General features: G+C 39.0%; 1 protein-coding gene across 4 annotated transcripts in view; it reads right to left on the reverse strand.

Annotated features, from left to right (window-relative positions):
- The window catches only part of WDFY3 (WD repeat and FYVE domain containing 3), a 292238-nt gene that overhangs the window by 156621 nt on the left and 109362 nt on the right, over positions 1–26255 (reverse strand). For all 4 annotated transcript variants that reach the window (XM_054029392.1, XM_054029390.1, XM_054029391.1 and 1 more), the window contains exons 5-10: positions 17742–17851; positions 14847–15008; positions 12257–12449; positions 9273–9459; positions 5894–6060; positions 1687–2154 (exon numbers count right to left, since the gene is read on the reverse strand). In XM_054029392.1, coding sequence (XP_053885367.1) covers positions 1687–2154; positions 5894–6060; positions 9273–9459; positions 12257–12449; positions 14847–15008; positions 17742–17851 — 1287 coding nt within the window. The remainder of the gene's footprint in view (positions 1–1686; positions 2155–5893; positions 6061–9272; positions 9460–12256; positions 12450–14846; positions 15009–17741; positions 17852–26255) is intronic.

Consider the following 26255-nt stretch of genomic DNA (forward strand, 5'->3'; position numbering starts at 1 on the left):
ACCGTTAACCATTTCCAAAACAAAAACAACTTTTATCACCACGTTAAAGACTCATGCTCTCATTCTACTGAAAGAAAACATTTCACTCTCCACCCAAGCATGAAAATACAGCTCTTTTTGGAAAGTTAGCTTAAAAAAAAAAATCTATTAAAACAGAAGAGAAGCAGGAGTTTGCAATAACCAAATAAAAGAATCCTCTCCTTCTTTATATTTAAAATAAGACAGTTACCAAAGTGGTCTGAAGCGCGCACACACAAAAAATTAGCATCTCTCTTTCGTTCTCGGACTTACAAGCAGCACAACTAATCATTTCTTACAAAATGGTATGCAAAGTTTAAGTCAGAAATTTGTTTTAAAAGTGAACCATGAAAAGAGGTTGACAACTGTGTAGTAGACATTGCACCTGTATCTCTTATTTCAGTGTTTATAATTCTACTTCCTGATGCTGTAATACCATATATTTTTAAGTGTGCAGGGTTTGTCCTATTCAATTCTTACATAGAGAAAGCTTCCAAGAAAAATCACAGTGCACTGCATTAAGTGATGCTGGTGATTCATCAAGCGTGTGAGCTGAACCAATGCCAAGCACAGTATTTTAGGTGTGTTGTGCTGCTTGATTGAAGAGACATCGTAACTGCTTTGGTGGTTATTAAAGATCCCATAGCACTTTCACAAGAGTAAGTGTACTGCTCCTAGTGACCTATCCAAATGTCAATTTGATCCTTTTGTTGACAGACTAGATAGGCACTCTTAAGAACGGAAGTGTTTTTCAGTGGGAGCTGAAGGCTTAGGACTTCATCTAGTAGGCCACTCCCACTCACATTAACAAATCTCTAGGACATGGTGCAGGGTAGATTTTTTTTATCAAGTATTTGATTATGAACTATTGCTGGTTACTTATGGTCTGAGCAGTTTAAAATGGTTTATCTAGATATCACATGCTGAGATGCCACAGGTAACAGATGCATAAAATTCATTAGACATGTTATAGGTTGAATGGAGACAAGTAAAATATAGTTTCAGCTAGAAAACAATCAAGTTACCCTAAACTGTTACATGGCATAGGTGAGAAGTGTTCAACACCTGAGATGGATGAAGAAATTTGTTTGTGTGTTTATAGCAATACAGCCCCACAGCGCTTGAAAAGGCTCTGCAAACATGGACCCTTACTCTCACATGGAGAAAAAGTGACTCATTGGGACTTCATGCAAGAATAAAGGTCTATGCTTCAAAAGTACTTTACTACGTTAGGGCCACATTGTAAACTACTGTGATAACTGGGATGAAAGACAATATATAATCATACAGAGGACATTCCCCACTTGTTAATTTTTGCCCTGTACTAGAATAACCTAAATATAATGATACATTAGGGTTTTATTTTTTTTAAGTGGAAAACTTCAGCTACTATATATTTTTAATAAATATTTTGCACTTATATAGTACCTTTCATTAGAGGACCTCGAAGCACTTTCTAAAGATTGATAAACATTATCATAATTTTACACAAGAAAACAAGCACAGAGAGTTTAAGTGAGCTTCACAACATCACATAGTAATTCATTGGCATTGCTGAGAACAGAACCCAGGTGGCCCAACTAACCAGAACTAGCCCTGCTAACCAACACTAGCCTCTTTTAGCATTCAAAAACATGTACATAAATAAAAGCAAAGAAAACACTCTACCTTGATCATTCAGAGCCTGAGTGGGATCTTTCAAAAGGGCTGCATATTTGTGCAAAAGGTTTACCATCACCTCCAGAAGCCCCACCTCCCTGAAGACATCCTTAAAGATGTAGTCATGACGGGTGAACTTAAGAAGTGTTTTCATTGCAATGATGCTACACTGGTAAGACGTGCTGGACTTTAAGAGGATGCTGACACTAATCAGTTCTTTACAAGGAATATAATTCAAGCTAAAGACAACAAACTCCAGCATCTCAAAGTATTTGGTCTGCACTTCTGGAAGCTTGGAAATTTTCTCTGCAAACTGGGACAAGGTGTGCTGTGATTCCAAGATGAAGTAGTTGGCATTGTCCGCTATGTAAATATTTGTAATGGCATCCAGAATAATTTGTGCAAGATAGTTAGTTTTTGCTTTCAAAAATGCATTTTGAAGGACGGAGAAAGCTTGTATATTCCTCACACTATGACCTACAATAGGAAACAAGGGGAAAAAACAAAATTCTTTATACCCATTTGCTTGACCATATTAAGGAAGAAATATGAATTAAACAAACAATTTGTTCTCTGTAGCCCAACAAGCAGAAACAAATTCTACTAAAATGGATTTTTCAAAGAGCAAGAACACACTAAGACATCCTTTAAACGAACTCCTCCCACTTATTTCACAATTCTGAATTGAAAGATCTATTATTTATTGTTGCTTAAGATGGCATTTCTCTTTGAAAATAAACTTTGGTATGTGTACCAACTGAAAGATATAGTATTTTAAATGATCAAAGGGTAAATGAACATGAAAAAATCTGAATGCAATTTAACTGATTAAAAATTTGAGTAGGTCATAGTTGAGATAGGAAATTTACTTCTTTGAAAAGCACTATGTTTGATCCATAATGGAAAACTTTGCACCAACTGTAACATGTTCTGTGTGCCAGTCAGTCACCTATAGTAATGCAAGCAGACTGAGTTTGGAACGATATGCAGCAGCAACTCTCTCACAACAACCTCTCAATAATATCACAAGTAGTAATGCCAGCCATAACAAAAAAGTGTTGATCAAATTAAAGCTCAGTAACATGCACATTCTTTTAACTTTCCCCACCTCTGAACAGTTTGGAAGTCACTTGTGGAACAAATTTCAGAGTAACAGCCGTGTTAGTCTTTGTTAGTCTCTAGGGTGCCACAAGTACTCCTGTTCTTCTTTTTGTGGAACAAAGAGAGTTAGACTAGATTGCAGGACCAAGGGGTTTGGCATTACATCCCTGAGTTGGCTACAGATGCTGCCAGCCAGTGGTGGCCCTCCTTTAGGAAGGCTATTCTTACCCAATTCCCAGGGATTCTTTCAAGAGCTGGGATTGGCTGGCCAACAAAATGCCCTCCTTTAAAGTAAGAGCAACAGGCAGAGAGTGTCCTCTTTTAATCTACTCTTTCCTGCTGCAAAAATCTATTTCCCTCTACCCTTTTTTCCTTTGTGGTTGTCGCCGCAGAGGGCCATAAGTTGGCATGGAGTTATTTGTTGTATGGTTGGTTAAGAGGGGATGTGGAGTCATAAGCAGATCACAGGCACTTTTGGCCTTTGACGCAATTGTGCTGTTCACTTTGTGCAGACACATTGAGCTTTGAACTGATGGTACAGGCACATGGTACAATCAACTTGTCTTCGATTCATATTATCTCAATGTTGGGAGGCTGGTCCTGGAAACATGGGTTAGACTTTCCTCAGTGGTGATAGAATTATAGTGGTTGGTGAGACCAACCACAAACAAGCTAAGGTTTTGTCTACATGGGGAAATTCTGTGGCACAATTATACATCTGGGGTTTAATGGATCCTTGGGCGTATGCACATATGCAGAATGTGTATATGGACAATCACTTGCAGAAGAACAGGATAGTTTCTCTGTCTTATATCTGAGTACAGAAGGATGAGGAAAAGAGGGGAAAGCCCTCAACCTCCATATCCAAATGGCTATAGATATTGGAAGTACACCCTCATTCATTCATGAGTTTTCTGATATAGTCAAGATTAATAAATGCAAAATTGAGCCAAGATCTGCAATATTTGAAAAGATTTTTCTTTGCACTGGACGGATACCTCCCTAATGTTGTAATACTCTCATTAGTCCAAACATCAGAGTACACTGGTGTCAGAGAATATAATTGCTGCAAACACTTTCATTAGCTGTGTTAAATTTGTGTTATACAATACTTGTAGTCTAACCTATCATACACAGAATTATACTGTCTGCACAAAAAGTCTACATACTACTACTGGCCTTCTAACAGGTTTTCTTGGACAGGATGGGGATGTTTGAGAGGAGTGGATGAGAAAAGATTAAGAAGGAATTACGTAGTAGTAAATTAACGGTAAAAATTTGAGAAAGCCAGTTAACCTCTTTAGTAACCTCTTTAGGTAACTTAATTATCTAAGTAAAGGCTATAAAATGTACAAAACAACTTTAAAACAATTTAATCACAAACTTGCAGCTTTCTGTGAAGAGTTCCATAGTATGAAGTCATCTTTAGTTTGAGAGTTGTGGCTTTGAATCTCAAGTATGAGACTGAAATCCAAAAGTGCAGCATCTATTAAAATTCAGTTCCAAAAGAACTTCATAAGATCTTCTAAAAATAAAAACTGGAACTACTATGTATTATATAGATCATTGATCATTTTATTTTCAAATACTAATTGAAAACATTTGTTTTAATCAACCTGTAATTTGTTTTTAGATTTTTCAAGAGAGACAGAGCACAGATTTATTATGTTTGCACTGAATACTATCTTAATTTGTTATGCTCCTTTAGTCTCTTAAACAAAAGTGACCGTTATTTTAATGCCACATTTCATTCTTTCCTTGAAGACTGAAAACAGAACCTTTTGAAATGTAATATGCAACAACTGTATATACTGTACAAACATCCAATAAAGAGCATTAATACCAATATTGCATTGCACAGCCACACATTAATTTTTCTCTTCTAAATTACTAGTTTTTCCATGATTGTTTTAAAATGAAAGATGTTGAAAAGTTAATTGAGAGCTCATGAAACATGCAAGAAAGATGGACAGCTACAGAGCCTAAAAACCGGTACTGTATCCAGGGAATAGGCATAGCACAAGCACTAGAATCAAGACCCTCCTCCATGAGCCTGTAAAGTATTAAACACAGCACGAACCATTCTGCTGGGCAGAAAGGGACAAGCCACACATGGAGTAACTAGCAGATCTACTGCTAGATGGATCCACAAGCCTAACTCTCACTAACATCTGAGGCCTGTTGGGGTCCCAGGTGTTATTAAAATTTACAGATAGTTGAATTGGAGCAGATTAGCTTCTCAGCCACTCCTCACCAAGGTTTTAAGGCCTTGTTTACACAAGAACTTACACCAGTCTAACTAAAGGTGTATTTTTAAATCAAGCTAGTTAAACTAGTGCAAAATGCATGTGGGCATTCTTAAACCAATTTAAATCTGGTGTGTATCCTTTTAGCTTCATTGAGTAAAAAATCAATCTTAAATTAAACTGACATTAAACAGGTTAAATGAATTTAAGAGTCTCCACATAAAGGTGTTGAACTGATTTAACTAAATCTGTTTATAAAATCAATTTCAAGTAAACGGGTGCAACTTCGTGTGTGTGTGTAAAAAAATCTAGGGAAAGAAAGAAAGAAAGAAAGAAAGAAAGGAATATTCCCTTTAAGTTCCTACTACTACTTAAACCTAGTCATCTCACACAAACTCATATTGATTTAGTTAAACTGATATTAACCCCTCTGTGGACAATTCATTTCTGTTTAAGAGAAGATTTCTGTTTAGCATACATTTCTCTAATTGACTTAAGCTAAAACAAAATAAACTTGCTTTAAAATGAAAAAAGCCCAAACAGTATCCGCAAAGCCTTTTGCACCAGTTTAACAAAATCAGATTAAAATCACGCTATAAATTATATGTATCCAAACTCTTAAGATCTGCAGGGAGGATCTATTTAATTTGTACTTTGTAGAGGGGTGATTCAGCATTTGGAGCTAAATGAGGAGAAATTGCCTCCCTTATTTTCATCTGGATACTAGCAATTAAGCAAAATCACCTTTTAAAGTCAATATTTAATTCTGATATTAGAAGAAACATGAACTGTAAATGGTTTCTGTAGCGTAACAGAAATTTCTCCCCCAATAAGACTTCTGCTCTGTGTGATACAAACAGTAAACTCACCTTTGCCTGCAGGTTGTGGGACTGCAAATCCAGGCAACAGAAAAGGTGCCCCGGTGGTAATACCAGCTGGTTTTAATTCATTGACACCATATGTTGTCAGTGAAGTTATCAGATTAATCAAATCCTTCAAAGCATCCTTGGATTCCGCCTCCTTTGCCTGTTCTAATCTAAAGAACATACAGTACAACAGACCATATTAGCACATATTCACTTTAACATAAACCATTCACTCAAACTCATCTGAGGTTTATTTATTTAGTTTTGCTTTTTCTTAATTTAAGGAGAGATGTTAATTTTAGAGGCAGATTTAGTAACTGAAAATTCTGAAGCCAAAGGCTAGAGTTCACCACATTTCCATATTTTAAACTCTCTTCTAAGTTTTATAGTATTCAATTGATTAAACATTATTATTTGTATTACGGTAGCATTTGGAAAATCACATTGAGATTGGGGCTTCAATATGCTAAACACATAGTAAAAGGTTATCTCTGACCCCCAAAATACTAACCAGACAAGTCAACAGGGGACATGAAAGGAAAGGAAGTATCATCATTTTACAGATGAGGAAATAAGACAGTGTAAATACATAAAAGGAGTACTTCAAAGACAGCTGTGCAACATACAAAACTTCATAAGTACACAGCACAAGAGAACGGCAGAAGTTTTATATGAAACTCTCTGAAATGCAGTTCTTTGTAAAAAAATTACTATACCAAGAATATAATAAACGATATCACTACTAACAACATTAGTGTACAAAGGTATTTTATTATATTCAGTTACTGTAAAAAAAATAAAAAAAGGTATTAAATCTTCACAGAGTGGAAAAGGCTCAGCATAATTAGGGGCCAAAGAACAGGGGACAGCTTTAGGATGAAAACAAAATAATTTATCCTAAAAATAATAAATCACAATATACAGTAGAACCTTAGAATTACACCTCTACCCCGATATAATGCGGGTTGCATACAACACGGTAAAGCTCTGATACGCTGCTCTGAGCAGCGTGTTAAGGGTGCCGGGCCAGTCCAGGGCCGAGGGGTTGGATACGGGGCCGAGGGTCTCGGGGGCGGTCAGGGGCTCCCTCCCAGGGCACTTTTGGGGGCCCCACAGTCCCAGAGTGGCCCATGGGATTAGCAGGGGGCCGGGACCAGCCCGCTCTGCTTCCCTGGCCCCGGCCCCAGCTGTGTCACTCACAGGAGGAGGTTTGGGGGAAGGGATCCTTCCTCCCCCTCCCCGAACTCACCAGCAGCGGCGGAAGCGGAGCAGCCCGGCCCCAGCCCGCTCCACTCCACCAGCTCCCAGCTGCGGCACTCTGCTTCCTGCCGCAGGTGAGTACGGGGGGGGCATCCTTTCCCCAACCTCCCCGCACTCACCTGCGGCAAGAAGCAGAGCACCACGGCTGGGAGGTGGCAGAGTGGAGCGGGCTGGGGCCGCGTCGCTCCGCTTCCCGCCGTAGGTGAGTGCGGGGAGGTTGGGGAAAGGACGCCCCCCCCGTACTCACTTGCGGCAGGAAGCCCCACTTGCCCCCCCTCTGGGCATCCCTGATCATAACATCATTAATAAAGATTCATAATAAAAACAGGCAGACAATTCTGGTGTGCCAGTCAGAAAATATCCTACTCTCTGTCACAACTACACTAGGTCTGCAGTGCTAACAAGCAAAAAGGACATAAAATGCTCTCTGTTTTAATTAGAAAAGAAAGCAGGTTTAACAATATACACAAGGAAGAAAGACAAATCTATTGACTAAGATGCTGCCATTTTTATGTAATCATTTTCTGATGTAACTGCAAGTACAAGTAGGGGCAGCCAGGGGGCTCTGGTTGCTGGTCAATGGGAGCTGCGGGGGCAGTGCGCAGAGCCACCTGGCTGCACCTCTGTATAGGAGCCGGAGGGAGGACATGCTGCTGCTTCCGGGAGCTGCTTGAGGTAAGCACTGCCCGGAGCCTACACCCATGACGACCTCCTGCGCTCCAACCCTGATCCCCCTCCTGGCCCTCCGAAACCCTCGGTCCCAGCCCGGAGCACCCTCCTGCACTCTCAACCCCTCATCCACAGCCCCACCCCAGAACCCGCACCCCCAGCCGAAGCCCTCACCCCCTTCCCGCATCCCAACCCCCAATTTTGTGAGCATTCATGACCGGACACACAATTTCCATACCCAGATGTGGTCCTCAGGCCAAAAAGTTTGCCCACCCCTGTACTAGCATCTACAGCAGGGGTAGGCAACCTTTAGGACGTGCTGGCCGCCACTTCTCGCAGCTCCCATTGACGGGAAATGGCGAACCGCGATAACTGGGAGCTGTGGGGGGCCATGCCTGCAGACAGTCAACGTAAACAAAATGTCTCGCGACTTGCCAGCGGATTACCCTGATGGGCCATGTGCCGAAGGTTGCCGACCCCAATCTACAGCTTTTACTGAAATCAACTGGAGCTTGGCTGTTTAGCACCTTTGAACATCAAGACAGTTATTTAGATTCACAATTATGGATTTTAGTGCCTAACTTCAGGCACCAAGTTTGAAAATTGTAGCCTTCATTTTCAAATAGTTTTGGCTTTTTTATGGCAATACATGCTTCTTACAATCTCAACTTCCATATAGATTGGCAAAATAGGTGGAGCTTGCATTCAAAACAAACAGACATGGTTTGGCAACTGAGGGAGCTATTACTGATTTCTGAATTTTCTGACTGAACATAAGAACACAAATAAAATATATCATGCTTCATAATAAAATTTTGTTCATCTAGACAATTTTAGTTTTATGACAATACTTTCTAATGTACTAGTAAATTTAGTATAGTTTATTTTGTATAAAAAGTGAAGTTTTAGTAACAAGAGCCTTAACGACAGCACCTTACTGTTAAAGCTTTCTGTCCTGCAAGGTTCTATCATCATTGCGGATTAACTAGAATGTAACATACAGAAAAGGAAATAGAAAACTATTTTATGTATTATTTGTTCACTCCTATTTATTTGTTTAGCTAATTTGCACAAGCCATAATGTGCATCCCAAAACCTGCTGGCTTGTCCAAACTTCTTAGTAAAGATTTTAACAGATGCCGTAATAACATCATATAATTAAGGGCTTGTCTACATGGGATGTTAGCATGCACCAAGCCACAGTGTGAATCTACAGCACACTAACTTGCTGTGCAGTAACGTCCCATGTGGACACTGTTACAGCACTAAAAGTTCTGTAATGCACTTTGACATACTCCCATCACAGTGTCAGGATCATTATTCCCATTTTGAATAACCTTATCATTTACAATATCCTCACTGCATTTTGTTAGATCCTAAAAATGCATTCAGGTACATTAATATGCTCTCCATCTGTTAGAGAATACGTTAGGAAAAAATATTATTTGCATACCTGAGCAAGAGATCACAGAGGAAGTTATATCCTTGCCATATCCTAAAATCATCCAACAGTGTTTGTGATACATCACTGGAATCTTTGAGAAAGCAAGAAAGCCCAGCAAACATCTCAACTATTTCTAGGGGAGAAAGGTCATCAGATTGCTGCATGTTCTGAACACAGGTGGACAAACATTCTTTTTCTGTAAGGACACAATTAAGAAACAGTTTTTCCCCATCATTATACATATTTAAAAACATCATTTCTGATTATTAAAATATACTTAGAAATGAAGTAACAGTTATGTAATCGTTTATTATCACACAATATTTAAAGGGACACTGAGCTTGAAATCTAGCCAGTTTAGGAAGTGGCTTCAGGATACATCTAAACTCTAGTCCTGTTCACTCTCCCCTTTCTCTCTCCCCCATCCTTCCCTTTTGTCTTACAATAACATTTTATTATATTTACGAAATAGGTAAATATTTTTCTCCCTCCTATTGCTGTATGAAAGACCTAACTGACAGACTCTACAGAGGAAAAAGTGAAATTGACTATACACTACACTGTCCAATGCACAATGTAAACCCACTGAAAATAGAGCAATTTATTTTTCACTTGAATCTCCTTTAGTCATAATAATCTTATGTATTACAACATAGAAGATAATTTCAAAGAGAAGTGTGACTTTTAATGAAGCCCCTTTAAAATGTTTAACAGCTTCATGTGGCATTTATCAAAACTGTCAAACTGTCCAAGGAAGCAGTCCTCTTTATAGAGTAAAAGTCTAATAATCAGGAGGTTCAAGGCTGAGCATGTTGATAAAAACCATTACACACTTATTCCCAGAAGCTAATTCCAGAAGGGGCTCAGCATACGTCATTAATTCGCACTTTAAATTTTAATATAATGAAAATAAAACAAAGATTAAATTTACTATTTTGAAGTAAAATGTCAAAGGAAAAAAACCCTGACAAATTACAATAAATCAATTATAAAATATCTTCCTTCCTCTAGGTTGTTAAAAAACACCATGTCTACTATTTTACTGACTCAAGGGAAAACCCTTAGTGTTGTCTCTTGCGATATGCTTGGATACAGTATTCTATGTCTTCTTTCATATTGCTATTCTGGTAGGGAAATAGTGTGGCTGGACCTTCTGCATAGCCAAAGATCCTTGAACACAAACAGGGCAGTAAGTCTTATTTCAGCTCCCATCCTGCAGTGACACAGATCTGGGTATTATTAACCATATTCATTTGTCACATGGACAAAACTCGACCAACAGCTGCCCCATATTTGTGGCTAGATTTATGGGTGCATTCTTTATTTCACGTGCCTTGCATCAGTTAGCCAAGCCTTAGCTCACCATCACCTGGCAGATACAGAATATCTTCCTAGGTGGGTACATCTACACTGCAGCTGGGAGTGAGCCTCCCAACTTGGGAAGACAGACTCTCACTAGCTGAGCTCAAACTAGACCACTAAAAATAGTGGTGTAAACATTGTGGCTCTGATGGATACTTGGGCTAGTCATCAGAGCTCAGACCCAAGGAGGCAGGTGGGCTTGAGAGCCCAAGCTGCAACATCCATCTCTCTCTCCCAGCTGCAGTACGGATGTTCAAAACAGGCACTAAGAAAGAACATTCCTTAATGTATTATCTTGGATGACATTACACAAAATGTTATACATCAGACACAGACCACAGATCATGTAACTCCCTTACGAGACACTATCATCTTTTAATCAGGTTTATTGTCATGAACAGGTTCAGTTCCAAAAAGAGGCAGTAGAGACTTTTGCTTTTTTTAAGCCCGAGACATGATTAATTATTTAAATGATAAAGAACACTGCACTATCGATGTGTCTCTTAATAGGCCAACCAGGTTATATCATGCAACATGCTATCAGTAAAACAACAGATACTGGTACAATCACAAACTAGATATCTTCTTTTCCTGCCACATACATCCATAATGTATCTTTTGGTGTAACTGGGAACAATTGTCCCCCCTTTGAAGTCATATTTGAAAACGCTTACCACTGTTGCCATTAGGCTCCTTACTTTTTTTTTAGTCTTTGAAAGCAAAATTACGAACTGATTTGGTTCTGTTTTTTATTTTCTTTTTAGGCTGAATTGGGAGTCTTCTGTAATTTGTGAATGGCTAGTGTGAGAAACATTGTAGACCAAACTTCCTGTGGTGTTGCATGAGATATATGGAAGCAGGGTTACATATTTCAAAATCTGCTAGAACAATTTCATAGAGTCTTAAGAAGATGTTCTCCAGGGAGTATTCACAACCAACTTAATGTTACCCATTGCTAAAAGATGCTGTGCCTGCCCTCCCACCCCAGTTTAAAAGTTTAATTTATTTTAAAAGATTATATCATTTGAGAGCTACTCCCTGTAATTTAAATGCCGAACACTGGCAGAACCTGCAGAATACAGGGCACTGGTTCCAACTCCTTGTGCCCAGCTGGGTTCACAGATGTCCAGGGTCTTTATTTAAAAGTAGAGTGCCTGTACATGCTGCTGGAAATGAGAAGTGCCTAGCCTGCCTGCCTCCACAAGGGGCTACTGCTACATCAAAAAGCAGGAAAGAAATAGGAGCCACCCCTCACAAACTGATGCCACCAGCACCAGTTACAATCATCACAAATAGCTTCTTAATATTACTTTTTTAGTGTAAGCACCCTCTTCACTAACATGTTCCACATTGTGAAAACATTTGAGAACCTGTGCTCTGCAACATTAAACTGAAGTGGGGGGGGGGGGGAGAAACATGTGAAGTTGGTTATCTACAAGAACCTCTCTAATCTTATTACAGAACAATTCTGATGACATTTTAACCTTAAGTCCACAGATGTATACAAATACTCTTAAATCTTCCTAAGTACTTTAGTTTTTGCTATATTATATACAGAAACTACAGGATGAAGGGAGCAATACCTACACTGGAACAAAAGAATAAAAACACTCTCTCTATAAGATACACACCATGAATGTATTTCACTACATTGACACTAAGGCCATGACGCGATATGGTCATTAGTACTTCCCCTGCACTCTTCCTCCAAGGCAGATTATAGGGAGGGCACCATGAGGTTATTGCACTAAATAAAAGCTGGAGATCATCCTTCTGAGCCAGTTCTTCTGCCGGCGACACAAAACTGCACAATTTTACTAGGATCTGAAACAATAAGGGATTCAAATTATTAAAACAGCACAGGGACAGTAAAATTTTTAACAGCAGAATTCTACACTGGTAGAGTTCATTGGTACTTTTATACAAACTGATCACAAAAAAAAAAGATCATCCAAATAGAACTGTTATATTCATTAGCAAAGTAACGTGCAGTTCTTTACCTTGCATATTGCTTCCTGAATAGCCCTAATTACCTTCATCCACGTTAAATAAGACTAAGATTAGGTCTTTAAATGTTCATGGTTATTCCACCCCTCAGGCCCATTAAAATGTAATGAATAGTGCTAAACTAGCAGACTACTTTAAGTGTTTTATGCTGCCACGTGGGGCTCAGAGTTTGAGTCCTAAATATGCTACATTTATGCACTGTTTGCCAGAGACTAGAATTGTTGCCTAGACAGCATGTTCAACTCTTGCAACAGGGATAGAGGCGTTAACAAGCTAACGACTCTAATGCTTTCTAATGCATGAAGAGCACTGATTGGCTGGGACGGGAGGAGCAGCATCCATGCCTCCTTGGCCAAATGAAGAGCAAGCAAATAATTGGGGCAGGTAAGGTTACTTTTTCTGGGTATGTCTTCGGTGCAGAATTAACTTGGATAATCAGCACCCGGGTCTGAGCATTTGAGTTAGCCTTGGCCAGGAGTGAGCAGCCACACTGCAAAGCCCTACCTGAGTTGCTGTGCTGCCTTGTATATGTTACTAGGACTTCTGGGGCCATATCCCATGGTTCTTTAGTGCTGCAGTAAGTGAGCCACTCTACAATTCTTTCACAATGAACTGTGGGAGAACTTGTTCTGTTCTTCTGGGCACATGGGATGAATTATGGGAAGGCATCGGAGGACTATCAGCATTTGAGTATGTAAGCCTGTGTCCTCACTGTAAAGTGGGTAGATTACCAGCCCAAGTGAAAGCAGAACCCAGGCTCTAACTCAGATCCCAGTCATGCCAGCTAGTCTGGATAGAAAGTACTACTTTAATTCAGGAAAGAGGTTTTCAAGAATGGACAGGAGGGGGGTTGGGCAGCACACAAATAAGAGCCCATGAGACACTGTCTAACACCACAATGGCTTACTGTATCTCAAATATATTTATGTATGGCCAAACTAACAAAGGCTAAGATTTGAAAAGATCACTAGGAAGATGAAGCCTCATCAAAAAAACCTTTTACAAGACAGAGAAACAGCCAAAGGTGTATTCATGATATTTCAACTCTTTCAAATGGGAAGTTAGCTTTCCCTTTACAAACTGAGACAACCAAGTGACTCAGTCAGTTTTATTTTCCATAAACAAGGTACAGAACCCTGCTTCTTCCTTTTATTCGAAGTGTCATTTATAAAGAACAGCACACCAAAAAGTTAATATTCCAGGAACATTTGTTCATTAAGTGCAACATCTCAACATTTTTAATTACTCAAAATTTATTACCATGAAAATGTACTGTGTTTAATTTAATTTATCTAGTCAGATATTTAAACCCATAACGCCAATCCTAAATGGTACTGTGTGCCAAAAGGAGTTGCGGGAGCACAGCACCTTGCACAAAAGAACACCGGAGCTAGCATGAATAGATATAGCCACTGACATATAATAGTTTATAATCAGATGCTGATAGACAAACATAATACAACCTTTTCTAAGGTAAAAAAATATGCTGTCTACCCTCTTCCTTCCATTGACAAACAGAATAAAGATAATTGTATAAGCTATATAAAATGCAGCGGTAACATCCATCTTTATTTATATAACTGAAAAGAAAAAAAAAGAATAAAGTGGTGAAGTTAAATTCCAAGCCAAGTACACAGACTAAACTGCACTAAGTTAACCAATTCATTCTGTTCTGCTGAAAATGTCTTAAATTAACTCATTCAGGAAAGCCACAATAGTGATTTCCCTTTTCTGCCACACAAAGGTGATTTATTTCTCTATTAGAAATAAAGGTGGCATGTTTTTAAATAGTCCACTTATTAATATCAGTGCTGCTTATTTTTACTGTACTTACTCAAATGACTGTCATGGCTAAAGACATAAAAGATGAACGGGGGGGGGGAGGGGGGGGAGAGGGAGGAAGTAGTCTGCATATCATCCCTCTTAAGCAGCCCAGTACAAGTGCTACACTCATTTGTGAGGACAAAATATTTTCTGAGAAAAAAAAAGTACTCAATCTCAACTCTGCTGGCAGGGAAATTCATTTTGCTAACAAACTGTTGTCTCTGTTAAGAAATAGCGAAAAATAACTTCAATGTGTGAAACTACTGGCCCAGATCAATAGCAATTTCTGGAGATATCTGATAAAGCCGCCTCTTTCCATACCTCCTTACCCCCTTTTTTTAAAGAGAAAAAAGTCTGTCTACATGTTCAACACCTATATTATCTTCTCACCTGTACAAAGACTTTCTGTAGTAACGTTCGGCGCTCTGCTAGAGGTAGCTCATTCTGCGCTCCTCCAACTACCTCAGGCACATGTGGAAGGTCAAAAAACAGATATAGACATTTAACAAGCGTGGAAGGCACCGACATCGTCGTCATGCAGTCCACTGTTTTCTGAAAAACAGAAAAGCCAGTAACATTTCACAATATTGTAATAGTGAATTTTTTAAAAATACAACAATTTTCTTTTAAATTCAAGACTTTCTGTATTCTTTGAAAGAATAATTATGCAAATTATTGCCTTTAATGGAAGTCACACAGATAGAAGCTTGCATAAAACGTTGAACTTTTCCTTCCTATAAATTTAACAAGCGTCCAAACTGCAGTACTGATGAATCACGTATTCTTCAACATTTACAAAACAGGGGAAAAAAATAGAGGAAAAACAAGACAACACTCAGAAAAAGGTCTAAATATATCAAAAGTAATAAAATAATCATTAATTATTCATATGACAATAACACTAAATGCTCCAATTAGGATTAGAGCCATAGGAAGACACAATCCCTACCGCAAGACAAGACAACAATGTAACAAACAGTAAAAGGGAATGGAAGACAAAAACAACAACAACGATAAGAGCATCATTTATATCAGATTGATGGATCTTAGCGATTACAAACTATAAAGCTTTTTAAAATAATGTAAAAATCAGCAATCCCCTCAGGCCCTCAATCTAGACCTCATCAGCTGGATATTTCTTACAGTCATCACAGAAGTGTGATTGGATTGGAAAGAGAAGGTATTGGCTTTATGCTGTTTCATGCATACAGAACAGCGTGGAAGAAAGTGTGAAAACATTTGGAGGAGAATGGAAAAGTTGGGAGGTGGGGTCTGGTATTATTTGTAAAGTAGGTGGGATGATTTGGTAAGATATATGAACAGATAATCAGGGAGCAGAGAGACGACAGCACGCAATTGTCCAATGTGTCAGAAGGGCAGCCAGCAGAGCCTCAGTAATACAGCTCATATTGCCTTTGGCTTCATTATCTCTTTATATAGTGTGGCCTCCATGAATGGGGTACTATTTATAACCAAATTCTTTGTCTTGTAAGATGCTCGAAGTAGCCTGCAAACATATCCATGTGGGACAAAATCAAATTCCACATGCTCTGCAGGAATCAGCATACCAAAAGCAGATAATTCTAAGTTAGGGTACTTAAGGGCTAACAAATTTAATGATCATACATAATTCAAGAGTATGGAAGGATACAGAATAAGGATAAGAGACAAGGACAGTTGGTCAAGATGCCATCAGCATCTCAAAGACTAATATCTGTTATGGATATCTTAGGATCTTGCATGTTCTTTTCTTTCATCCTCACAGTGAGATCTTAGTTTGGTAGCAAAGATCATTATATTCTTTTCAAATATTCCTACCTATTATTTTTCTCACTAATATTTTTCAAAGTACACATTCCCCATTATAGGTGGTTAGATAACAAAAAAGATTTACAAATATTTTTCCTAGTAAGCACAAGGAGTTCACCCCACGGTTATTCATGGGGCCAAATTATAAATTGTTTCTGAGTATCCAGACTGCTGATTTATTAGTGAAAATATTTCCAAATTTCAAAGGTTTCAAAATATAAAAGACTTTTTCCCCAAACTCAACTTACCAGAAATGTATTTTCTCCTATTTTGTCTCAAGGTAGGTCTACACTACAAACGTTGCATCGGCACACCTGCACTTTGATGAAGATGCTCTAAGCTGACGGGAGAGATCTGTCCCATCGGCTTAGTTACTCCACCTCTGTGAGAGGCAATAGTTATGTCGGTGGGAAAAGCTTTCCTGCTGACATAGCACTGTCTACACGAGAGGTTAAAGTTGGTATAACTACACCACTCCAGGGTGTGTTTTTTCCCACACTCCTGAGCAACGTATTTTTACCAAATTTGTTGTGTAGTGTAGACCTGACCTCAGTTTATCCAGTCATGGAGAATAAACACCACCATGTGACTTAGAGCTTGCTGAGAGGGTGAGTTAGTACATAGCAAGCTGGGGTGTAAATCGACAAAATATTAGTGGACCAAGCACCAACTAGCTGCAGTAGCAGGGTCCATAAGCACTAGAAGTTCCCTAGTGCTCTTTGACCTACTTCCATTTGAAACAGTAGTAGGTTAAAGCGCATGAGAGAGCTTTTAGTGTGCAGCAGCAGGGTCCACATGGACAGTTAGTGTGCTGTAGATTTACACCCCCACTTGCAGCAAACTAACTCTGTCCAAACAAGCCCTTAGAGGATTAGTCATGCACTACCACAAATATACCAGTGAATATTTTAAAACTTTTGCAGAAAATGAGATTAATTAAAAAATGATATATTAACAGAAAATAAAATATATATATATTTCTCCGTTGTTTATATCTTTAACCAGATCTAGTCCCCAAAGAGATCATCAATACCTGATCACAAGGGTTTGTTTGGTTTTTGTTTCTAAAGTAAAGACTTTTTGAGTTATTCCAGTTTTAAAATGATTTTAGAGGTGCAGAAAGCACTTTTTAGACTCTGAAATTTCTATTAAGCCACTTTTGATTTATTACTTCTTTACCTAAAAAATATTTATCTGTGAGCTAGGAAAAGACATAAATTTCAGCCCCAGAGAACTCTCTTTTAGGCAACTTAAATTCATAAATTTAGCATCACTACTGAGACACTATAATAAAATTAAACCTCAACATAGGAAGGAGATGTAAAGGATGTTAGGACCTGTAACCTTTGGAATTAGAACACTGTAGGATGTTCCCATTGCCCCTTTTCACATGTGCTATTTAACGAGGAATGCTGCACACCTGGAAATATTTTGGCATTCCTGCTTTGGTTTTCATGATAATAAAGAAGAACTAACCTGTCCTGATGAAGCTAGTAAATTAATAGTAGTGAGCAGCATCCAACCTCTACTGGCTTCTTCACTCTGATTGATCTCCAGGAACTGGACTATGGCACGACTTGCAGCCTCTGTTGAAAAAAAAAGCACGGCCAACTACCTGAACAGATGCAGCATGGAAAATGGATCTTCTTTACAAAGGCCACACAGAATTTAAGTTACATTCTGAATTTTCCGGTGTGAGTACATTTGAGAGCATAGTGATTGTCTGGTTTCACCCATGTAGCTGCTATTGGGGCATGCAGTGCACTGGATGAGGTACACCACAAATGCACCACAAAACCAATGATATGTGTGATATACAATCAATGATATTTTCATCATCTGGACAGATGATAAAAATGATAAAAGACAAAACACCACATCACCCGTGGGTGAACACTTTCCATAAAGCAATCACTATATCTGACCTATCAGTCCTCATCTTCAGAGGAAACCTGCACAACACTTTCCAAGGACAAGCCTGGGAACTTAAATTCATAATTCTACTAGATAATAAAAATCATGGGCTGAATAGAGAGACTGGATTTATGGCTTATTACAACAATCTATAACCCACTAACAACCCTCCCCCAGCAAGCTGCTTTGCCCTCCCTCCTTTTCTTTCCTATGACTGGAGGGGTATTAACAGGTTACTTCATCTTGAATGGTCCCTTGAAATATTTGTTAACTACTTACAGTAAACAATTTGTTCCACCTTGAATTTAACTGTGACACTCTGATGTCTGGTATACACTACAGACCTATGTCAGTGTAACTACTTCGTTCAGGGGTCTGAAAAATCCACCCATCCCCCCAGCAATGTAGTTATACTGACCTTAATCCCCCCTTGTAGACAGCGCTATGTCGACGGGTGAGCGAGCTTCTACCACCTCTTGTGGAGGTGGATTAACAATGTTGACAGGAGAGCTCTGTCCCATCGGCATAGGAGCATCTTCATTTAAGTGCTGCAGCTTCACCAATGCAGCATTTTAAGTATAGACCTGCCCTGAGTAAGATTTCCAGACCCGAAGAACTCTGTATAAGCTCGAAAGCTTGTCTCTCTCACCAACAGAAGCTGGTCCAATAAAAGACACTCCCTCACCCACCTTGTCTGTTTTCAAATATTAACTCCATTCAGGGCCGGTGCAAAGAAGTTTCGTGCCCTAGGCGAAACTTCCACCTTGCTCTACCCCTCCACCCAACTAACCCCGCCCCCTTGCCCTCCACACCAGAGGAGTCGCCCCCACCCCCCGCGGCAGCTAACCCCGCTCCCCCTCCCCGGGGAGCCCCCCTCCACAGCAGCTAACCCTGCCTACCGCCCCCCCCAGCAGCTAACTCTGCCCGGGGAGCCCCTCCCACACAGAAGCTCACCCCGTCTGGGGAGCCCGTCCCAGCTCACCTTTGCTCTGCCTCCTCCGCTGAGTACGCTGGTGCCGCTCTAATTCTCCTCCCCTCCCAAGCTTGCGGCGCTGATTGAAGGAGAATTAGAGCGGGGGCTGTGTGCTCAGCGGAGGAAGCAGAGTGGAGGTGATCTGGGGTGGGGAGCGGTTCCCCTGTGGGCCCCCCCGTTACTGCGGGCAGCCCTCCCCGCACCCCCCTCGCCCCAGATCACCTCCACTCCACCTCCTCACCTGAGCGGGCTTTTAGGCGCCCTCAACCACTAGGCGCCCTAGGTGGCCGCCTAGTTCCCCTAGTGGTTGCACCAGCCCTGACTCCATTTATTTCACATTCTAACCATAGTCAGCTCTTCACAGCAGAAATTATCACAATAAACATACAATGCTATCCTTCATATTTTCCGGGGAAGCTACAAAATAACAAAGTTAGCAAGTGTGAACTATGTTTGTTTTAAAAGGAGAAAATCTATTAATTTTTCTTCCATATTCATTAAAATTTGCTACTATCCTCCCACTCTCATTGGTTATCATGGATGGCTTTTCTTTGTGGTTAAGCTTTTGGTTTTAACATTTTTCAGAAGTGAATTCTTGAGAAACATAAGGGTTCCAAGCTGAAAAGTTCAGATATGGATATGAACTCTTCCAATATTAGGGGGTATTTAGATCTGTCATTTTGGTTCAGCCCACCTCTAATAAAGAGGCTAAGAAACTCGAACTAACAGGAACAAAACAGTAAGTAGTAAAATAATACACAGGTCAGCGCATAAAACCATAAAATGTTTGCCTTAATGAAATATTAAACTCCAACATGTATTAGGGCATTATAAACTAAGATATACAATACTTTTGAATTGGATAGTCTATTTAGTCTCTTATAAATCATTCTCTCCAAGACTTCCAACACTCCACTGTCAACTTTTTCCATACTTAGTGCACAGTGAAGCCATCTTTCCTGAAAGTCTGGCAAACCCAGTTAAATATTCATCTCCCCAATTAAAATAAATGAAAAGACATGGGGAGTTTAAAAGGTAATAGAAGAATTAAGTGCTCACATTTGTTCTGCTAATGCACTCTATTACCCAAGCTGTTGGCTCACAGCTTTGTTCCTGTAGTTTCTGTACACACACTACTGGAAGCACTGTTTCCGTTGACAGAGAGAGGAACCAACGGGCCAAATCCTGGGGTGAGATTCATCAGCACAAAGCAAGGCTTAAAGAATAGGTTAAAAGGTAAAGAGATTTAAAGCCTGACTTTATACTCTTCAATTCTGCTCTGTGTAGGTTCAATCCCCATGCTAGCGTTAGAGAAGCCTGACAGCCCTCCCCAGTCCCCCAAAATTGTAGACCCAAAGCCAGTTGAGCAGATGCATAGGGATAATTAAGCTAAATTCTAGAAGGCTCAATACAGATTTCAGAGCAATCTATCTTACATTTGAAACTTATGGTATCCAACCACTCAACAGTTGCATCATTTGTGACATCAGCAATATTTGGGAATCAGGGTAAAAGTTTCAGAAGTACCAAAGCCACTTCAAGTCCCATTTACAAAAGTGACTTAAGGAATCTAAGGGATTCAGGTACTTCTGAAAATTTTACTCTTAGTGATGACATTGAGAAAAGTATCATTTGCTTAGACACTATCAATGTGAATTTTGAGACTGAGGTCTTACATCAGTAACTCTGAATCCTTAAACATTATTATTTACACCCCAAACAAATAAATGAAATGGCAGATATAATCTGGCATGAAAATATAGCTTGTGAGAAGACAAGCAGCTATGATTTATGTATTTACTGTCATTGGAGCAACTTTAAGAAACAAAACATCCAAGGTAAAGACAAAACAATCAAGAAGTGTTAAAAGCACAGACAGCCACAAGAATGTTCATAACAAAAGCCAATAAAAAGGAAATAAAAATAAAAAGGATTTACACAATCGCCACATGACAGTAATACTTCTATTGTAGCCTTTTATTAAGTGAACACAAAATTACTTATTTGATCAACACAACCAAACATAATAATGATAATATCCGCTGTCATTGAGAATCCTGCAGAGTTTCACATCCCTTGACTTCTCAAATAGCTGAAGGAAGCCTGAAATATGTTACTAACAGAGAATCCTAAAGGTTAGTTATAGGCAGGACTTTAAAAATCCACTTATCTAGGGTAAGTAGCAATCTTTCCTGGGCCACTGTCATTATCTTATCTGGAATCCAAGCTTTCACTTAAAACAGATTTAAGTCTTCAACTCTTATAATTGCAATCAAGTTCACTGATAAGAAAGATACAGCTATACAGCAAAAGTGTAAAACCACCACCAGAGTATGAAGGAACGTAGGATTTATGTTTCTTAGAAAAATTAAAACAAACCTGAAGAAGAGCTCTGTGTAAGCTCGAAGACTGGTCTCTCTCACCAACACAAGTTGGTCCAATAAAAGATATTACCTCACCCACCTTGTCTCTCTAAATAAACTAAACAGTAATAAGTCTCCAGGACTTGATGGTATTCACCCAAGAGTTCGGACGGAACTCAAATGTGAAATTGCAGGACTACTAACTGTCATCTGTAACCTATCATTTAAATCAGCTTCTGTACCAAATGACTGGAGGATAGCTAATGTGATGCCAATTTTTAAAAAGAAGTGACCCTGGCAACTGCAGGCCAGTAAGCCTCACTTCAATACCGGGCAAATTGGTTGAAACTATTGTAAAGAACAAAATTGTCAGACACATGGATGAACATTATTTGTTGGAAAATAGTCAACATGTTTTTTGTAAAGGAAAATCATGCCTCACCAATCTACTAGAATTATTTGAGGGGGGCCAACAAGCATGCGGAAAAAGGAGATCCAGTGGATATAGTGTATTTAGATTTTCAGAAAACCTTTGACAAGTTCCCTCACCAAAGGCTCTTAAGTAAAATAAGCAGTCATGAGATAAGAGGGAAGGTTCTCTCATGGATTGGTAACTGGTTAAAAGATAGGAAACAAAGGGTAGGAACAAATGGTTCTTTTTCAGAATGGAGAGAGGTAAATCGTGGTGTCCCCCAGGGATCTGTACTGGGCCCAGTCCTATTTAACATATTCATAAACGATCTGGAAAAAGGGGTAAATGGTGAGGTGACAAAATTTGCCGATGATACAAAACTACTCAAGATAGTTAAGTCTGAGGCAGACTGCGAAGCGCTATAAAAGGATCTCACAAAACTAGGTGACTGGGCAACAAAATGGCAGAGGAAATTTAATGTTGATAAATGCAAAGTAATGCACAATGGAAAACATAATCTAACTATACATATACAATGATGGGGTCTAAATTAGCTGTTACCACTCAAGAAAGAGATCTTGGAGTCATTGTAGATAGTTCTCTGAAATCATCCACTCAATGTGCAGCGGCAGTCAAAAAAGCAAACAATGTTGGGAATCATCAAGAAAGGGATAGATAATAAGACAGAAAATATCATATTGCCTCTATATAAATCCATGGTACGCCCACACCTTGAATACTGCATGCAGATGTGGTCGCCCCATCTCAAAAAAGATATATTGGAATTGGAAAACGGTCAGCAAAGGGCAACAAAAATTATTAGGGGTATAGAACGACTTCTGTATGAGGCGAGATTTCCAAGCTGAAAAGTCCCAATCTTGTTAAAGAGGTGACTAAGGGGGGATATGATAGAGGTCTATAAAATCATGAGTGGTATAGAGAAAGTAAATAAGAAAGTATTATTTACTCCTTTTCATAATACAAAAACAAGGGGCCACCAAATGAAATTAATAGGTAGCAGGTTTAAAACAAACACAAGAGAGTATTTTTTCACGCAATGCACTGTCAAACTCTGGAACTCCTTGCCAGAGGGTAGTGTGAAGTCCAAGACTGTAACAGGGTTCAAAAAGGAGCTAGATAGATTCATGGAAGATAGGTCCATCAATGGCTATTAGCCAGGATGGGCAGGAATGGTGTCGCTAGCCTCTATTTGCCAGAAGCTGGGATTGAAAAGGGGTGGATCACGATGATAACCTGTCAGTTCATTCCCTTTGGGGCACCTGTCATTGACCACTGTCAGAGGACGGTATACTGGGCTAGATAGACCTTTGGTCTGACCCAGTATGGCCATTCTTATGTTCAAAAAAATGGCAGATACAGTGTCAAGGTATACATCAAAAGTATTGATATTGTTTCTGTACAAGGCACTGATTAGACATCACGTTGAAGATGGAATCTTACCAGTTTGGTCATCTTTCCCTTCAAGAGTTTTCATCTCCCAAAATGGATGTAATGTAGGATAATTATGGTAAATTTAGGGTTTCAGAGTATTTGTTAGGAGCAATGCCTAAAGAGGTTAAGCATATTCTCATTGGAAACGTGCTTTTCAAGTGACTCGATGGAATTAATAGAATTAAAAAGGAGTTCCGTGAAGTGGAGCAAAAACAACAACAAAAAGTTAATCCTGGGGACAGCTAGTTTAAAAGCCTGAAGGTACAGTAAAAATATTAACAAGTTAAGCATTAAACTGAGTAGTCTGGCAAACTATTTCATGAAGCATGTTACACAAAATGAACTGCCAACTGAGGCAACTGAACTGAAACAAAGTAAAATTAAATTTAAAAGGCAGCTAAAACAATGAGTTACACAGAGTTACATCTATTATATATATAATTCAATTTCAGTGCACCTATGTTCTCTAGGCACATTATACCTACTTAAGAACCACTTTAAATGAAAGATATCAAAATGATATTTTAGAAAACTAGTCTTGAAACAAAAAGGCAAAAAACCCTTCCCAGATCTGTTAAGAACCTCCTTTCTTCCCCATGCCCCAACCAATTGCTTCACCCTCATACTCAAGTCTCACAGCATGTGCTGATGGTTACCAAATCCAGAATCTGGCATATGGTGGCATGGGAAGTACATTCCAGTCAAACATTTCCAATAATCAAGAACACCCTGTTAATAAACCCTTCATGTTTTAAGCAAGAGGTTGTACACCTAAACATCCCAGATGATTGCAACAATCACAGCACCATTTGGAGAGAAGTGATTTCTTAAAAGCCAGGATCCAAAACATTCAGCACTTCATTGATTAAAATAATTTCAAGAGCCATCCCATTGAAGGGTGCTATACAACCACCACCCTGATATCAACTAGTGTAACAACCAGTAGTCAATCTCTATGTCTCAATTTCCCGTCTGTTGATTGCAATCCTACTTCTCTCTCATGTTCTTGTCTTCCTAGTCTGTAAATTCTTCAGGGCATAGATTGCCTCTTACAAGTGTTTGTATAGTGCCTAGCACAATACATCTTCTGGTAATGAATGGTAACTCAAGGCACTACTATAACAATAATAGCAGATCACCGAGAACAAGTTTTTGTGTGAAACATTACCTTAAAAAAAGGGCTGTCTCATTCTGCACAAGCTGCAATTTCAACAGTTGGCACCCCCATCAGTGGAAGAAACTGATACAATTTCCACCCATTTTTTTTCCAATTGTTGAGTCCATCCCAGAAGCATTATCTCATTATATTTGAGACTCAGCCAGCTAGCCTTCATGCATGCAAAAATTCATATTTATCAACAGACCGGTCATTCAACTGCAACAGCAGGATTAGAAGAGAGAAATATAGTGCTGGCATCTACATACACTAAGGACACACTACATCATTCTTTCTCTCACTAGCCGCCCCAATCCATCCACTGGCCCCATATATATGTTGATCAATAGGGGTATCCATATATAACTCCAAGGAATGGCATATATAACTCAAAGGAACTACTCTATAAAATCTCTCCGGAAGAAATAAATGGAGCCACTCTAAAGCACACTACTTATCCTGGATAAGATCTGGCATCATTCCTAAAGTAGTATTAAAGACAGCTCCTACATTATTTTTAAAACTCAGCACAGACCTTTGATCCATCACTAGGGAAGAGCTCACTTAACGAGCCTAACAATGAAGTTTCTGTAATAAACCCACACCGCAAACCTAAGGTCTCTAGATATCACTGGAATTGCTTCTTAAAGATTTAAAATATATAAGCTCCCATGAACATGGGAAGATGAGGTAATGATTGGAGATGTTGTCTGGCTAGTTACCATGAGTCCAAATTTTTTCTCCCTCTGAGCCTTGAATGAAATATAAACTGATAAATATAGAAGATTCAAAATAACTCCATATCTTCATATGTAAGAATGTCACAACTGTACAGTTCAATGTCTTGATCCCTTCAAGTGTTGCAAATCTCCCTATTCAATGGCACAGTGTTCCCATTCCTTTCCTTGAATAGACCTGATAACACACTTTAAAGTCCTGACATTATTTATTACATACAGAAAAGCTTTTACTGGTTCAAGACCAAATCTTGTCCCACATGAGCCTTGGGAAGGGTAATTTGGGAGGGAATCTTACATTTGGTTAAGTGTCTGTTTAAAGCTACTCAGAGGTTTGGCATATTGGAATAAGATCCAGGGAAAGAAATTAGTGGGCAGATGATGTGGATATTGACGTCTGATAAATGTATATACCTATACAGTGTATCATATACCAGTGTTATTAAACATGTACAAGGTGTATGTACAGATACACACACACACACACACACAAACACTGAAACAAGGACCGAGTTATAAACAGAGGGAGAAAGTTTATTCAGCGAAATGACCTCTTTTTGTACCGTTCTTATTTTAATATGTTTGGTCCAATTATAGTAACCTAAGTATATGTTGTATCCAATAATTCAAAATATATATGGTTTACACTCACTTTAATCTACAGCAAAAGTAATAATAGCCAAGACATTTTTTGTATTTGTCTTTTCTATTTCAGTTTTAAATTAAGTGCAAATATTGATGCTCATTCTGAAAGTTAATGAGTTTTATTTGATCAGTTAATGACAACTCAAGAGATTGCTTACTTTTCATTCCACAATTTATAAAAACTGCAAGGTTTTAATAAAGCACTCCAGTTTTACTGCTATCTTTTGTTTAAATTTTTTTTGTACAAGTTCCATTATGAGAAAGCATTTTTCACATAATGAGTCTGGTGTATTGACTAAAAAGAAAATTTACAGTAAATCTGCCCACTTGCAGATTAA

Source organism: Malaclemys terrapin, chromosome 5, assembly GCF_027887155.1.
Source record: "Malaclemys terrapin pileata isolate rMalTer1 chromosome 5, rMalTer1.hap1, whole genome shotgun sequence".
NCBI classification, from domain to species: domain Eukaryota; kingdom Metazoa; phylum Chordata; order Testudines; family Emydidae; genus Malaclemys; species Malaclemys terrapin.